General features: G+C 32.3%; 2 protein-coding genes across 2 annotated transcripts; both read right to left on the bottom strand.

Annotated features, from left to right (window-relative positions):
- Positions 1-107: 107 nt before the first annotated feature.
- On the bottom strand, positions 108-2,142 carry LOC116124681 (BTB/POZ domain-containing protein At2g24240). Its single transcript, XM_031410415.1, has one exon. The coding sequence runs from the start codon at positions 1,648-1,650 to the stop codon at positions 313-315; it is 1,338 nt and encodes a 445-aa protein (XP_031266275.1). The 5' UTR covers positions 1,651-2,142; the 3' UTR covers positions 108-312.
- A 13,018-nt stretch (positions 2,143-15,160) lies between these two features.
- Positions 15,161-17,195, bottom strand: LOC116124759 (BTB/POZ domain-containing protein At2g24240). Its single transcript, XM_031410497.1, has one exon. It carries the CDS (start codon positions 16,701-16,703, stop codon positions 15,366-15,368), a length of 1,338 nt encoding a protein of 445 aa, XP_031266357.1. The 5' UTR covers positions 16,704-17,195; the 3' UTR covers positions 15,161-15,365.
- Positions 17,196-17,818: the final 623 nt, after the last annotated feature.

The following is a 17,818-nucleotide window of genomic DNA, read 5'->3' as shown; positions in this document are numbered from 1 at the left end:
ATCACCACAAGGTCAAAAAGAAGAAAAGTGAAAAGAGTCTGCCAAAAAAGGAAGAAACTAAAGAAACTATCTGATAGTTGGAAAATTGGTTTCACTAGTTTTTGGTATGGTAAATGGTAGCTCAGCAATCAATTTCATTTCTTTGTAACAAAAAGCATACTCTATACAAAGCATAAGCATCTCTAAACTATAGCTCTATGTTTCTGCTAACCTATACTATGTTCAACAGCAACTTTATCTGCTACAATGAAAAGCATCTATCAAACTGTAAGAAACAAAACTGTAAGAGCAAGCAAACCATAACAATCTGAATCATATAATTGGAGAAGGAGGACATTCCCATACATCAAACACATTCTCTTCACTGTGGAGAGCGAAGAGTCGATCACCACCGATCGAGAAATCGCAAATGGAACCTCCATAACTTCGTCGAAGCCTGGATGTTAACACCCAATCCGGACCACAAAACACAGAAATTGAATCGTTCATCGATGAAAACAACTGCCCCTCATGCAACGCCAGTTTCGGGTAACAAGGTTCATCAGGCATGTTGCCTTTCATTAACCGGCTTCTGGAGCTCCACCTTACACTTCCTCCACTAATCCTCAAGTCAATGAACCCCAAATCCTCATACTCATTCACCACACAAATGGAGTTACTCTCCTCCATTGCAATGGCATCCCTAACCCTCTTCTCATCCACGGTTAAAGGAGCGCCAATATCAGACCAAGACCACACCATGTTCTTGTCTCTAAAATCCAACAAACTAATGTAACAGTTATCCTTTCTGGGAAACAAAGTTGCAACCAACAAACAGTTGCTCCCACTTAACCATTGTAACTTATCAGCATCACCAAGAGACCAACCTGGACTCTCGTAAAAGAAATCTATCTGCTTTCCTGTCACCTGGTCCCAAACTCCAACCCCATACTCATTACTCCTCCCTTTGCAACTTGAAAATATCTTATAATCACTACTAAAACTCAATGCCCCAGCTGTGTAACTCTTCACTTGATTGTCATGGCTGACCTGAAATTTGTACCTTAACTCTCCACTTGAGGCACTAAACAATCCCATCCCTCCATCTTTGCTACCTAATCTTTCACAAACACTTATCACAATATTCTCAGAATCGACCCACCCAATATCATTAACTCTTTGATAATCAAGATTGATTGGTGGATGTTCTTCCAACATCCAATCATAAACATGAACCATGCTTCCATGAGCCACACAGCAGCCTCCATCCGGGCCTGCCCGGATGGCGGTGCCATCGCCGGGAGCCTGACCAGTTACAGACCGGGATAGCCTCAACCTGTTGCCATCAAACGGACCCCATTTGGCTGTGCGGATATGGTCTAGAAGACCATAAAATGAGGCCTCTCTAAAGAGGAGTCTTTCATTGATATTTGGGGGAATGTTGAGATCACCTGTACGGAGAAGATCGAGAAGAATTGAAAAACACTCGGGGTTTCGATCAATGAAGAGAGCTTCATTAGAATTGTTGTTGATTTGTGAGTTCAAGTCCCAGTTTTCATCAAATAATGCACCAAAAAATGAGTTTCGCCCTGCATTTGCAAGAGTTGTAGCTGTTGTTTCAAATATTCTACCGCCTACATTGAACTTGACTCGATCTTTCTGAATTCCCATATTGGATTATTGGCCTTTTCAGCCAAATTTGATAAACTTCCACAAACAACAAACCAAACGACTTGATTTTGATACAAATTTGACAGATTGTCAAACCAAAAACAGAGAAAGCAGAGGATTTTTTTTTTAAACTTCCAGGAAAGTTGGAGAAAATTCTACGTATTAATAAAAGGATTAAAACAGAGATTTCAAAAAAAAATAATAATAATAATATGAAGAATACTACAAGAACATGAACAGAACCTGAACTTGAAATACAGGGAAAACAGAGGGAATGGAATGAATCAAAAAGACGCAAAATTTGATGAAATTATAAGAAAACAAGATCTGGGTATTGGAGAGAGAAGGATTTTAGAGGTGGGTTTGAGATTTTTTTTCTTTTTTGGATTGGAGAAATTTGGAATGGTTTGATTTCAAACAAATTGGCTCAATTCTTCTTCTCTCTTTTTACTTTGCTTTCTCCTTGTTTTTCTCTTTCTTGTCTTTGGCCTTCTTTGGTCTTCTTTTAGACAAACATAGTCTGAGGAGAAACTTTATACATAGCAAGGCCTCATTGGTGGGCTCCATCTCAATTTTGTTTCCACATTGTGATTGATCAAACGGTGGAGATTTCATCATTTGGTGATATCAAATTTCAAATTTAGCCCCTCTTGACTTGGCCTTCTCATTGAAAATTCACATTTAAGTCACATCTTTGGTTGGCACCAAGTTGACTTAATACCCACTAATGGAGTCTTCCACCCTTTGATTGTTGTACAATTTGAAGTCAGAATGGATCCAACGTTGGAGATTTGATGGTGAAGGTACTCTCGAGATGGGTTTAAGAAGTGTCCTATAATAAATTTGTTTTAGGGTATAGTTAAGGCCCTGAAGAGGTTGTCCATGACTAATTATAAGAAGTAGTCAAGCTTTTGGCCTAAAGAGAGAGCGTGTCTTATGGGTTGCCTCCATGTTGGAATTTGCTTTAAAAAAAATGGGATTCAATCCACCCCCCAAAGTTTAATTGAATAACAAAATTTTCTTGAGGTTTCAGAAATAACACTAATCTCCTTACTATTAGTGAGTTGTTAGAGTTTACTTTATGAGTTGAGATCTTTCAACTTAAACTGGAGCACAAATTCGTGGCTATTAATTTATTGTAATCTGATAAATATGAAATGGAAGTTGGAAGCAGTTATTTTATTTGCCGTCTCATCAACTCTTAAACCATTGGATTGTAATGAATCAACCGTTGAAAATTTAAATAAAAAGTTTATGTTAGAAATTTAAGTTAAAAGAATTCATCCCTTACTTTATTATGAGTTAATAGAAAATATCTTATTGTCCTTCTGTCGTTTAGTTTAACACCTGAAACTTAATAGTTGGGGATTTTTGTTATTATTGTAACTTCATGGGGTTTTTGGTCAAACCCTAAAAAATGACACATAATTTGAGATATTGTGACAATTGGCTAAGTATGTTAGGTCTTCAAGTAATGTATAATTAATGGGCTTTTGTCTTTTAGCATTCTATTATTAATGCATTAATTGAATTTTCTTTGCTTTAATTAAGTATTGGAGATATTATTTAGAGGGAAAAAAGAAAAACAAATGTATGAATAATGAAAGATTGAAATATTTGTCAAGTATTGTTGGCACTTCAAATCATGCTTTTAATTAGGGCATTAATTGGTTTTGATAAATATAACATTTTATATTTGTTTTCATAAAAAAAATTGAAAGTTGTTTCTAATTTTATTAAATAAATAATTAAAATTATTTTTTATCTACATCAAAATATTATGAATAACATGTATAGAGAATCAATGAATTAAACCCTTAATCTTAATTAAAAAATAATAATGAAGTGGATTACATAATATAATAATTATAAAACATTTGAAAGTAGAATCTTACATGAAACAACAAAATTTTATTCTCTAAATCTAAAACTCTCCAAATTAATCTAATAAAAATATAAAATTAGCAACCAAATCCCAATCTCAAGTAATGACAAGCACCCCACCTCTCTCCTATCTCAAAACAACCAACAATCTATATTTATTAAATTTATTTATAATATGATTAAAAAAGAAACAAAAAAACTTATATAAAAGTAGAAAATAAATAAATAAATAAATAAAAAACCTTTGATAAAAATACTTAATATTAACCACCACCAGGTGGCTTGATGGTTAAATAGCAAAAGAGGATCTAACATGGTCTTCCAAATTCGAATACCCTTAATGGTATGAGGAGGATCTAACATAGTCTTTCGAGTTCGAGTTCTCACGGCCTTTAATAGGGATGACCATTGAAACTCTTACTCGACCGACAGTTTCAAGGTCTCAGAGATTAGTTGAGATGCCCATAAATTGACCCAGACACCCTCGATCATTAAAAAAAAAAATACTTAATACTAATTTTCTGATCATAGTGGGTGCATATTACATTAATAAAGTATATAAAACATAATTCTTAGAATTTGACGTATACCCTACAAAACATATGTCAATTAACCCATGAAGGATTAATTGAATGATCGAGTTTGTGATGTACTTTTGTAAGATCTATTATTACAGAATTTTATAGGTACTCTAATTTTGAATTTGGGTGAGTAAAGCGTAGAATTTTTATACTTTTATTATCTTTCTGTTTTTTTTTCTTAAAGATTATAGAGTTTGACAAGAGTAAAGGGTTTTTATACATTATACGTATTTCAAATTATTGTCTTCATTTTTAAGAACCGCACAAAGTGATTGCGGGCTGTGGACGGCAAATAATGAGAGGAGAGGTTGCTTTGTGAAGTAATAAATTGTAAGTAACATTAACATGTGGGTTTCATAATTTTACTACTGCTTTATCGATGCTTTTAAGCTACTCCCTCCTTCTTGGTCTCTTCAATTTGTGGCTATCTTTCTCTTTTGTTATTAACACTTCTGATTTTTAGTTCTTTTTGCAATTATATTCAGCCACCTTGAACTTGATTAATTCATGTTGATAATTGGACCAACAAGTATAACTCTGTTCGTTCTTTGGAAAAATTAAAGTTCCTTCTGATTAATTAACTGAGTTCATCGGACTAGTTTACATGTATCTTAATTAACATTTAAGACGAGTGATTTTGTAATAATCCACCATAGCGACACCCCGGATAAATCATAAGTAAAAGTACTATTTTTCTGTCCAATTATCTTCTTATTTTTTTGAATAAATGAAAGTAAGAGTTGGTGGAGTACAAACCTTAATATTCTAATATTATTACTTTAGCTTCTTGATAACGTAACTAGAACTTATCTTAAAATTGAAGTCATTGTTTTAATTTGTCTTGCGGTGATCAAGTTTAGTTAGTCAACCATCTTTTCATCTTTTTAATAGTTGCTTTAATTTGTTTGAATCTTTTTGTATTATTGTTAGTTGGGTTTGAGTTAGAACCCATCATTTTGCTTTTGAGGAATTTGATAATTAATTAGTACTAACTACTTGTTAATTAATTAAGTGCCATTGTCCCATCATTTTTTTTTTTTTTTTTTTAAATGTTACATTTGTCTTAGAGTGATAAGTAAATTGAATAATATATGAGATATTTTGAAAGATTGTATAGAATAAAGAATATTTGTTATTGCTAGTATTTTACTCTTTGGTTGTCTTCTTTAATTTACTAAAAAAAAATTAATTGATTCAATGAATCGTGTTAAAGATTTTAATCATGTTTAACTTATTGTTTACATAACAAAGTGTGTATAATTTGAGTAAAATTATTCTACACGTTAATATTATCCGTCTTGGCTTCGGAGAATTATACTAATCGAATAAGGTTCATAATTCATATTACTTATAAAAGATCCAAATTATTGATTGTGTAAAAATATATACAAACACTGTTGGTTAAATTGGTCAGCATCATACCATGGCGGAGGCTAAGGAGATTGAGTCACCTTCAAGGTTGATGGTTTAAGACAATAAATTCATCCTTTTATTGATAGCTATAACTTTTGATTTTATGATAAACGATTGACTTAACAAAAATATTATTTAGTTCAAACATATAATATAAAAGTTAACTATTTTTAATGAGAATTTAACTTTGAATTTTAATTTTATGAAAATTAAAACGTTTGTGGGAGATATTAACCATATAATAGACTTCATAAAACATGATTATAGTGAGTGCTAGCAGGTAGAGACTTAGTAATTTAATTAGCTGGCCTTAGGGATATGATGTCAATATTTTACCCATATTTTTTGTTAACTCGCTAAATTAGATGGTAGCTTCAATAAACAATTTCAATTATTGGGATGCTTTTACCAATGGATTAGCAAGAGAATGACAAAGCCGATTACCAAATACATACATAATTAATTAACTTAATCAAATGTCGAATCAACATTGAGTGAGAATTACAGAAACCAAAGAAAGAACAACATTATAAGATGATTACAAGGTTAGTTGCAACTTACAAAATTTAGATAATTAAGTATGCAAAGACCCTACATGAAGGAAAAAGTTTACTCTTTCTTTTTCTTTTATTTCTAAAAGCAAATAAATGATTAAAAAAGAGTTTATTGTTTAAATAATTAATAAATAATTATATTGCTTTAGGTGAAGATGTACGAATGGATTTTGATAATAGATATAGTTAGCATTTTTTTTCTTTTTTTAATAACTGAGCTGTATGAGTCAGTTTGTGTATATTTTAACTAATTTTGAAATCTATTAAATATCGTATATGTCCAATGGGTCAGATAAGTTATAATTATAGTAGATAACTATTTTGTGGGGTTTGAACACAAGACCTCTGAATAACCCACATAGTCACCCAAATGATTAAAGTCTTGGCATTAGACTACGAGACTAGTGGTTTGCATTTTTGTTTTTTTTTTAAATAGGAATCATCAAGGGCGGATCCAAAGTGTATTAAGGGTGGGCCACTCTCAATTTTTTAAAAACAAAAATTAAATACATTATTCTATTTAGTTTGACTCCTACCCATAATTTTTATTGTCAAATATTAAAAAATTGTGATCCACTCTCAATTTTAGAACTAAAAATTTTTATTTGGCCTACCCTAATAGAAATTTTTGGATCCATCCCTAAAAATCATAGTATATTATCAACAATTAATGTTAAGGGACAAAATTTTGTAGCCTTCCTTATGAGAAAATTCTTCTACAATTTTGTCACACAGCATTAACCATCAATAATAAACAATGATTCACATTTTTAGACAATGTCAGACCCCATAATCAAACAAAAAAAATATTCAATGATTCATAAAATTATAATGCAAGTGGGTTGGTTTGACAATTACTCCATTGGTGTTTTCTGTGGAAGTTGTCAAATGGGCCCATCTTGGACAGGGAATAGCAGCCATTCACATGGAAAAACCAGTGCCCCATTCACTGGTTCTCATGTCTCAAGATGGGTCAACTGGGCATAATTAAAAAATTGAAAACAATTTAAAAATTAAAAATTAGGTCATCTCAGCTTTGTATCAATTGATTTTGGTGTCGAAAGCTGAGTGGTCTATTGATCACCCACCAACATTCTTCCAAACTCACAAGTCAAAGTCATTGATTATATTTTTTCAAGAAAATTATTGTTGAGAAGATAATGAGTTTTATTGTTCAAATGTTATCGTAAAAATATTCTGTTAATGGATATGATACAGTAAGATAGATTACAAAAATGTTTTTCGGATAAAATTTGGATGACAAAGACATATATTGACGAAGGAACATATCAACAATATCAAAAAGAATTCTTATGCAATTAAAGCAAACATTATGAAGACGTTAGAACGTGCGAATGACTCATATTTTTCAGTCAAATAATGTCTAACACATATTTAATGTTTTTTATTTTTATTTTAATGACTGTGAGTGTTTGGATCAATTTACATGCACCTCGACGATACCCTCAAGACCTTGAAACTACCGTTCAGGTACGAGCTCTAGTGAACATTTCTATTAACAGTCGTGGACACTTGAACTTGAGAGACCATGTAAACTTAGATCATTTTTTACTCTTTTATCATCATGTCACCTAGTTCGGTCTAACTAATTTCTTACACATAATTAATGTTGGTACCTTCACTTGAGGAGTATTAAAATTAAAATTATAAATTATTCATAAAATTGTAAAACATAGATATAGGGTAAGAAATTAGTTAGACCAACTGAGAGGAAGTGGGGATTGTTGATACTAATTTCAAGGAAATTGTTGGGTGGGTGATTCAATCAAAGTGTAATATTAAATGTGTGGAGAATGTAGAATAATGTTTTGTATATAAAATATAATTTGGAGAGTATCCAACAAATAGAAAAGGTTTGATTTGCCGATGACTGAGTCTTACAACAGTTTGACTCCAAGAAAATTAGATATATTTAATTAATCATAAACCATTTATTGTTATTGACTCTTTAGGAAATTGTTATTTCGCCACTAAAGTTTATAAATTAATTAATCTTCATGTTCTCCACAAAAACTACTACATATTCACCTTTAAAAACTGTTTGAATATTAAACTTTATTTGGTTCAAGACTATTTGGGTTTATCACTTACATCTAAGAGCCAGTGATGTGTGTTGGAAAACTTGTAATTTTCTTAATTTATTGTGAAAAATTCTCATGTGCCCTTTCCATGAGAGGTTTGGCGAATGGTCAGATCTGTCGTTTGTTGGACTCCAGCTTCGAACTTGAACTTCATAAGCAAGTGAAACTGAACAATTCTCAAGTGCGTGGTCTGGTAACTACACTATGCTATGCAGATTAACCAATTCAGGCTGTGACAAATAGCTTGGGTTGGATCCATCATCCATGTTACTGATTTGTGTTCATCTAGTCAGCTGAATAAACTGATTCTCTTCAGCAATTTCCTTTTTGGGTCAATTCCTGAAGGCCTGGGAACATGTTATAGCTTCACCAGTGTGAGGTTGGGGCATAATTTACTTGAATGGAAGCATTCCAAATAGCTTCATTTATTTGCCGGAGTTGAATTTAGTTGAGTTGCAAAAAAAATGACCTGTCAGGATCATTGCCTGAAAATGGTAATGCTTCCTCTTCACAGCCTGTTAAATTAGGCCAACTCAATTTGTCGAACAATCTTTTATCAGGGCCTTTGCCATTGTCACTTTCAAACTTCTCTTCCCTACAGGTTCTTCTTCTCAGTGGAAACAATTTCTCAGGTCCAATCCCTCCTTTTATAGGTGACCTTGGGCAAGTCTTAAAGCTTGATCTTAGTCTAAATTCGCTTTCCGGTCCAATTCCTCCAGAAATCGAAAACTGTTACCTTCTTACTTACCTTGACATGTGCCAAAACAACCTCTTTGGCTCAATTCCTCCGGAAATTGGAAACCGTTATTATCTTAATTACCTTAACATGTGCTAGAACAACCTCCCTGGCTCAATTCCTCCGGAAATCGAAAACTGTTACTATCTTAATTACCTTAATTACATAAAGAATAAAGGTAAGTTAACAAACACTTTTTTGTAACTTTCTTTTACAAATGTTGACGTGATAGTTTGTAATTGGTCAGTTCGTATTTGATCAGACAAGACTTGTTGTTGGACAGGCAGAATCCATTCCGAGTTGACCAATTACGAGTTGATACGTTACGTTTGTAAGAGAAAGTTAGTAAAAATGATTTATGAGTACAGTTTTACTAATTACATAAATGATAATTACACTAACTCCTCGCATCTTCAATACACAGTCTCTTTCAACCTTGGAAGATCCAAACTTTGGAAGAGGTAACGAAGCAATCCGAATCTACGAAAACCAATATCATACTAATTAAAAGTTGGGAGTCATTTTATTTTTTTCTTGATATATATCGATATTGGGGTTTATTTGATTTAATTAACACTAAATATACAAGATACTACCATTTATTTTTAACTTATACGGTAAATACTGAGATATGTTATTAAATTTTACTTTATCATTTTTTGAAAAATACAATTTATAGTTGAAATCAAGAAGCCGAATCACAAACCATGCACTTTGCAAGGGACTGTTAGTTAAGTAAGCCATCATCGTATTGTGGCATAGGTAAAGAGGTGGAGTCAACTCAATTTTTTTTTTTTTTTTTGGGATAAATCCGGAAATTTAATAAAAGAAAGTTTCGAAGAAACAACCGGGGAGAAAAGAAACCCCACAAACTAAGCGAGCAACTTGGACAGCCCCAAGAGCTCAACAAAAAAACCCAGCAACGCCAGGCTAGAAACCTATACAGCCCAGGCCTAGAACAAAAAGCAAGGTGGAGATTTCATCATTTGGTGATATCAATTTCAAATTTGGCTCTCTTGACTTGGCCTTCTCATTGAATTCACATTTAAGTCACATCTTTGGTTGGCACCAAGTTGACTTAATACCCATCTAATGGAGTCTTCCACCCTTTGATTGTTGTACAATTTGAAGTCAGAATGGATCCAACGTTGGAGATTTGATGGTAAGGTACTCTCGAGATGGGTTAAGAAGTGTCCTATAATAATTTGTTTTAGGGTATAGTTAAGGCCCTGAAGAGGTTGTCCATGACTATTATAAAGTAGTCAAGTTTTTGGCCTAAAGAGAGAGCGTGTCTTATGGGTTGCCTCCATGTTGGATTGCTTTAAAAAAATGGATTCAATCCACCCCCAAAGTTTAATTGATAACAAAATTTTCTTGAGTTTTCAGAAATAACACTATCTCCTTACTATTATTGAGTTGTTAGAGTTTACTTTATGATTGAGATCTTTCAACTTAAACTGGAGCACAATTCGTGCTATTAATTTATTGTAATCTGATAAATATGAAATGGAAGTTGGAAGCAGTTATTTTATTTGCCGTCTCATCAACTCTTAAACCATTGGATGTAAGATCACCGTTGAAATTTAATAAAATTTATGTTAGAAATTTAAGTTAAAGAATTCATCCCTTACTTTATTATGATTTAATAGAAATCTTATTGCCTTCTGTCGTTTAGTTTAACACCTGAAACTTAATAGTTGGGATTTTTGTTATTATGTAACTTCATGGGGTTTTTGGTCAAACCCTAAAAAATGACACATAATTTGAGATATTGTGACAATTGGCTAAGTATGTTAGGTCTTCAAGTAATGTAATTAATGGGCTTTTGTCTTTTAGCATTCTATTATAATGCATTAATTGAATTTTTTGCTTTAATTAAGTATTGGAGATATTATTTAGAGGGAAAAAGAAAACAAATGTATGAATAATGAAAATTGAAATATTGTCAAGTATGTTGGCACTTCAAATCATGCTTTTAATTAGGGCATATTGGTTTTGATAAATATAACATTTTATATTTGTTTTCATAAAAAAAAATTGAAAGTTGTTTCTAATTTTATTAATAATAATTAAAATATTTTTTATCTACACTCAAATATTTGAATACATGTATAGAGAATCAATGAATTAAACCCTTAATCTTAATTAAAAAAAATAATGAGTGGATTACATAATATAATAATTATAAAACATTTGAAAGTAGAATCTTACATGAAACAACAAAATTTTATTCTCTAATCAAAACTCTCCAAATTAATCTAATAAAAATATAAATTAGCAACCAAATCCCAATCTCAGTAATGACAAGCACCCCACCTCTCTCCTATCTCAAAACAACCAACAATCTATATTTATTAAATTTTATTTAAATGATTAAAAAAGAAACAAAAAACTTATATAAAAGTAGAAAAATAAATAAATAAATAAAAAAACCTTTGATAAAAATACTTAATATTAACCACCACCAGGTGGCTTGATGGTTAAATAGCAAAAGAGGATCTAACATGGTCTTCCAAATTCAATACCCTTAATGGTATGAGGAGATCTAACATTTTCGAGTTCGAGTTCTCACGGCCTTTAATAGGGATGACCATTGAACTCTTACTCGACCGACAGTTTCAAGGTCTCAGAGATTAGTTGAGATGCCATAAATTGACCCAGACACCCTCGATCATTAAAAAAAAAATACTTAATACTATTTTCTGATCATAGTGGGTGCATATTACATTAATAAAGTATATAAAACATAATTCTTAGAATTTGACGTATACCCTACAAAACATATTCAATAACCCATGAAGGATTAATTGAATGATCGGTTTGTGATGTACTTTTTGTAAGATCTATTATTACAGAATTTTATAGGTACCTAATTTTGAATTTGGGTGAGTAAAGCGTAAATTTTATACTTTTATTATCTTTTTTTTTCTTAAAGATTATAGAGTTTGACAAGAGTAAAGGGTTTTATACATTATACGTATTAAATTATTGTCTTCATTTTTAAGAACCGCACAAAGTGATTGCGGGCTGTGGACGGCAAATAATGAGAGAGAGGTTGCTTTGTGAAGTAATAAATTGTAAGTAACATTACAATGTGGGTTTCATAATTTTACTACTGCTTTATCGATGCTTTTAAGCTACTCTCTCCTTCTTCATCTCTTCAATTTTTCTCTCTTTTGTTATTACACTTTTGATTTTAATTCTTTTTGCAATTATATCCAGCCACGTTGAACTTGATTAATTAACTCTCTTCGTTCTTTGGAAAAATTAAAGTCCCTTTGATTAATTAACTGAGCTCTTTGGACAATTTTACATGTATCTTAATTAATCTTTAAGAAGAGTTATTTTGTAACAATCTATCATACGACATCCTGAATAAATTATAAGTAAAATTACTATTTTTCTGTCTAACGTATCTTCTTATTTTTTTAATTAAATGAAAGTAAGAGTTGGTGGAGTACAAACCTTAATATTTAATATTATTACTTTAGCTTCTTGATAACTAACTAGAACTTATCTTAAAATTGAAGTCATTGTTTTAATTTGTCTTGTGGTTATCAAGTTTAGTTAGTCAACCACTTTTTCTTCTTTTATATAGTTGCTTTAATTTGTTTGAATCTTTTTGTATTATTGTTAGTTGGGTTTGAGTTAGACCCATCATTTTGCTTTTGAGGAATTTGATAATTAATTAGTACTAACTACTTGTTTAATTAAGTGCCATTGTCCCATCATTTTTTTTTTTTTTTTTTTAAATGTTACATTTGTCTTAGAGTGATAAGTAAATTGAATAATATATGAGATATTTTGAAAGATTGTATAGAATAAAGAATATTTGTTATTGCTAGTATTTAACTCTTTGGTTGTCTTCTTTAATTTACTAAAAAATTAATTGATTCAATGAATCGTGTTAAAGATTTTAATCTGTTTTAACTTATTGTTTACATAACAAAGTGTGTATAATTTGAGTAAAATTATTCTACACGTTATATTATCCGTCTTGGCTTCGGAGAATTATACTAATCGATATAGTTCATAATTCATATTACTTATAAAATCCAAATTATTGATTGTGTAAAAATATATACAAACACTGTTGGTTAAATTGGTCAGCATCATACCATGGCGGAGGCTAGGAGATTGAGTCACCTTCAAGGTTGATGGTTTAAGACAAATTCATCCTTTTATTGTAGCTATAACTTTTGATTTTATGATAAACGATTGACTTAACAAAAATATTTTAGTTCAAACATATAATATAAAAGTTAACTATTTTTAATGAGAATTAACTTTGAATTTTAATTTTATGAAAATTAAAACGTTTGTGGGAGATATTAACCATATAATAGACTTCATAAACATGATTATAGTGAGTGCTAGCAGGTAGAGAGTTAGTAATTTACCATATTTTTTGTTAAGTAGCTAAATTAGATGGTAGCTTCAATAACAATTTCAATATTGTGCTTTTTACCAATGGATTAGCAAGAGAAGACAATGCCGATTACCAAATACATACATCATTAATTGACCTAATCAATTGTCGAATCAACGTTGAGTGAGAATTACAGAAAACAAAGAAAGAACAGCACATTAAGATTGATAAGGTTAGTTGCAGCTTACAAAATTTAATAATTAAGTATGCAAAGACCCTACATGAAGGAAAAAGTTTACTCTTCTTTTTCTTTTATTTCTAAAAGCAATAAATGATAAAAAAGAGTTTATTGTTTAAATAATTAATAAATATTTATATTGCTTTAGGTGAGATGAACAATGGTTTTGATAATAGATATAGTAGCATTTTTTTTCTTTTTTTAATAACTGAGCTGTATGAGTCAGTTTGTGTATATTTAACTAATTTTGAAATCTATTAAATATCGTATATGTCCAATGGGTCAGATAAGTTATAATTATAGTAAATAACTATTTTGTGGGTTTTGAACACAAGACCTCTGAATAACCCACATAGTCACCCAAATGATAAAGTCTTGGCATTAGACTACGAGACTAGTGGTTTGCATTTTTGTTTTTTTTTAAATAGAGATCATCAAGGCGGATCCAAAGTGTATTAAGGGTGGGCCACTCTCAATTTTTTAAAAACAAAATTAAATACATTTTCTATTTAGTTTGACTCCTACCCATAATTTTTATTGTCAAATATAAAAATTGTGATCCACTCTCAATTTTAGAACTAAAAATTTTTATTTGGCCTACCCTAATAGATTTTTTGGATCCACCCTAAAATCATAGTATATAATCAACAATTAATGTTAAGGACAAATTTTGTAGCCTTCCTTATGAGAAAATCTTCTACATTTTGTCACCACAGCATTAACCATCAATAATAACTTGATTCACATTTTTAGACAATGTCAGACCCTAATCAAACAAAAAATATTCAATGATTCATAAAATTATAATGCAAGTGGGTTGGTTTGACAATTACTCCATGGTGTTTTCTGTGGAAGTTGTCAAATGGCCCATCTTGGACAGGGAATAGCAGCCATTCACATGGAAAAACCAGTGCCCCATTCACTGGTTCTCATGTCTCAAGATGGGTCAACTGGGCATAATTAAAAAATTGAAAACAATTTAAAAATTAAAAATTAGGTCATCTCAGCTTTGTATCAATTGATTTTGGTGTCGAAAGCTGAGTGGTCTATTGATCACCCACCACATTCTTCCAAACTCACAAGTCAAAGTCTTGATTATTTTTTCAAGAAAATTATTGTTAGAAGATAATGAGTTTTATTGTTCAAATTTTATCGTAAAAATATTCTGTTAATGGATATGATACAGTAAGATAGATTACAAAAATGTTTTTCGGATAAAATTTGGATGACAAAGACATATATTGACGAAGGAACATAACAACTATCAAAAAGAATTCTGAGCTTTTAAAAGAATGATGATAAGATTTGGTGATGTGGGTATAACCCTTTTCCAGATTTGCTGCCAAAAAAGGCTCAACTGAAACTAAAGGAAGACGCTGAACAACTTTCTTTATGCAAAGTAGAAGACAAACATAAACCTGTCAGCTCAGTGGCAGTTGCAACTGGTCACATGTTGCCATGCCAAGAGCATCTCAGAAACACACAGGGAATCCAGAATCTTTACCAAGACCATTGAGATCATCAAAATCACCACAAGGTCAAAAAGAAGAAAAGTGAAAAGAGTCTGCCAAAAAAGGAAGAAACTAAAGAAACTATCTGATAGTTGGAAAATTGGTTTCACTAGTTTTTGGTATGGTAAATGGTAGCTCAGCAATCAATTTCATTTCTTTGTAACAAAAAGCATACTCTATACAAAGCATAAGCATCTCTAAACTATAGCTCTATGTTTCTGCTAACCTATACTATGTTCAACAGCAACTTTATCTGCTACAATGAAAAGCATCTATCAAACTGTAAGAAACAAAACTGTAAGAGCAAGCAAACCATAACAATCTGAATCATATAATTGGAGAAGGAGGACATTCCCATACATCAAACACATTCTCTTCACTGTGGAGAGCGAAGAGTCGATCACCACCGATCGAGAAATCGCAAATGGAACCTCCATAACTTCGTCGAAGCCTGGATGTTAACACCCAATCCGGACCACAAAACACAGAAATTGAATCGTTCATCGATGAAAACAACTGCCCCTCATGCAACGCCAGTTTCGGGTAACAAGGTTCATCAGGCATGTTGCCTTTCATTAACCGGCTTCTGGAGCTCCACCTTACACTTCCTCCACTAATCCTCAAGTCAATGAACCCCAAATCCTCATACTCATTCACCACACAAATGGAGTTACTCTCCTCCATTGCAATGGCATCCCTAACCCTCTTCTCATCCACGGTTAAAGGAGCGCCAATATCAGACCAAGACCACACCATGTTCTTGTCTCTAAAATCCAACAAACTAATGTAACAGTTATCCTTTCTGGGAAACAAAGTTGCAACCAACAAACAGTTGCTCCCACTTAACCATTGTAACTTATCAGCATCACCAAGAGACCAACCTGGACTCTCGTAAAAGAAATCTATCTGCTTTCCTGTCACCTGGTCCCAAACTCCAACCCCATACTCATTACTCCTCCCTTTGCAACTTGAAAATATCTTATAATCACTACTAAAACTCAATGCCCCAGCTGTGTAACTCTTCACTTGATTGTCATGGCTGACCTGAAATTTGTACCTTAACTCTCCACTTGAGGCACTAAACAATCCCATCCCTCCATCTTTGCTACCTAATCTTTCACAAACACTTATCACAATATTCTCAGAATCGACCCACCCAATATCATTAACTCTTTGATAATCAAGATTGATTGGTGGATGTTCTTCCAACATCCAATCATAAACATGAACCATGCTTCCATGAGCCACACAGCAGCCTCCATCCGGGCCTGCCCGGATGGCGGTGCCATCGCCGGGAGCCTGACCAGTTACAGACCGGGATAGCCTCAACCTGTTGCCATCAAACGGACCCCATTTGGCTGTGCGGATATGGTCTAGAAGACCATAAAATGAGGCCTCTCTAAAGAGGAGTCTTTCATTGATATTTGGGGGAATGTTGAGATCACCTGTACGGAGAAGATCGAGAAGAATTGAAAAACACTCGGGGTTTCGATCAATGAAGAGAGCTTCATTAGAATTGTTGTTGATTTGTGAGTTCAAGTCCCAGTTTTCATCAAATAATGCACCAAAAAATGAGTTTCGCCCTGCATTTGCAAGAGTTGTAGCTGTTGTTTCAAATATTCTACCGCCTACATTGAACTTGACTCGATCTTTCTGAATTCCCATATTGGATTATTGGCCTTTTCAGCCAAATTTGATAAACTTCCACAAACAACAAACCAAACGACTTGATTTTGATACAAATTTGACAGATTGTCAAACCAAAAACAGAGAAAGCAGAGGATTTTTTTTTTAAACTTCCAGGAAAGTTGGAGAAAATTCTACGTATTAATAAAAGGATTAAAACAGAGATTTCAAAAAAAAATAATAATAATAATATGAAGAATACTACAAGAACATGAACAGAACCTGAACTTGAAATACAGGGAAAACAGAGGGAATGGAATGAATCAAAAAGACGCAAAATTTGATGAAATTATAAGAAAACAAGATCTGGGTATTGGAGAGAGAAGGATTTTAGAGGTGGGTTTGAGATTTTTTTTCTTTTTTGGATTGGAGAAATTTGGAATGGTTTGATTTCAAACAAATTGGCTCAATTCTTCTTCTCTCTTTTTACTTTGCTTTCTCCTTGTTTTTCTCTTTCTTGTCTTTGGCCTTCTTTGGTCTTCTTTTAGACAAACATAGTCTGAGGAGAAACTTTATACATAGCAAGGCCTCATTGGTGGGCTCCATCTCAATTTTGTTTCCACATTGTGATTGATCAAACGGTGGAGATTTCATCATTTGGTGATATCAAATTTCAAATTTAGCCCCTCTTGACTTGGCCTTCTCATTGAAAATTCACATTTAAGTCACATCTTTGGTTGGCACCAAGTTGACTTAATACCCACTAATGGAGTTTTCCACCCTTTGATGGTTGTACAATTTGAAGTCAGAATAGATCCAACGTTGGAGATTTGATGGTGGAGGTACTCTTGAGATGGGTTTAAGAAGTGTCCTATAATAAATTTGTTTTAGGGTATAGTTAAGGCCCTGAAGAGGTTGTCCATGACCAATTATAAGAAGAAGTCAAGCTTTTGGCCTAAAGAGAGAGCGTGTCTTATGGGTTGTCTTCATGTTTCTTTATTTGTTTATTTATTTCATGTTGGGATTTGCTTTTAAAAAGTGGGGTCCAATCCACACCCCAAAGTTTAATTGAATTAAAAGTTTTATTCAGGTTTCAAAAATAACACTAATCTCCTTACTATTAGTGAGTTGTTAGAGTTTACTTTATGAAATGA

This window comes from Pistacia vera, unplaced genomic scaffold, assembly GCF_008641045.1.
Source record: "Pistacia vera cultivar Batoury unplaced genomic scaffold, PisVer_v2 Contig155, whole genome shotgun sequence".
In the NCBI taxonomy this organism is placed as follows: Eukaryota; Viridiplantae; Streptophyta; class Magnoliopsida; order Sapindales; family Anacardiaceae; genus Pistacia; species Pistacia vera.
Note: the sequence above shows the minus strand (reverse complement) of the source record. Positions and strands in the feature narration are given on the sequence as shown.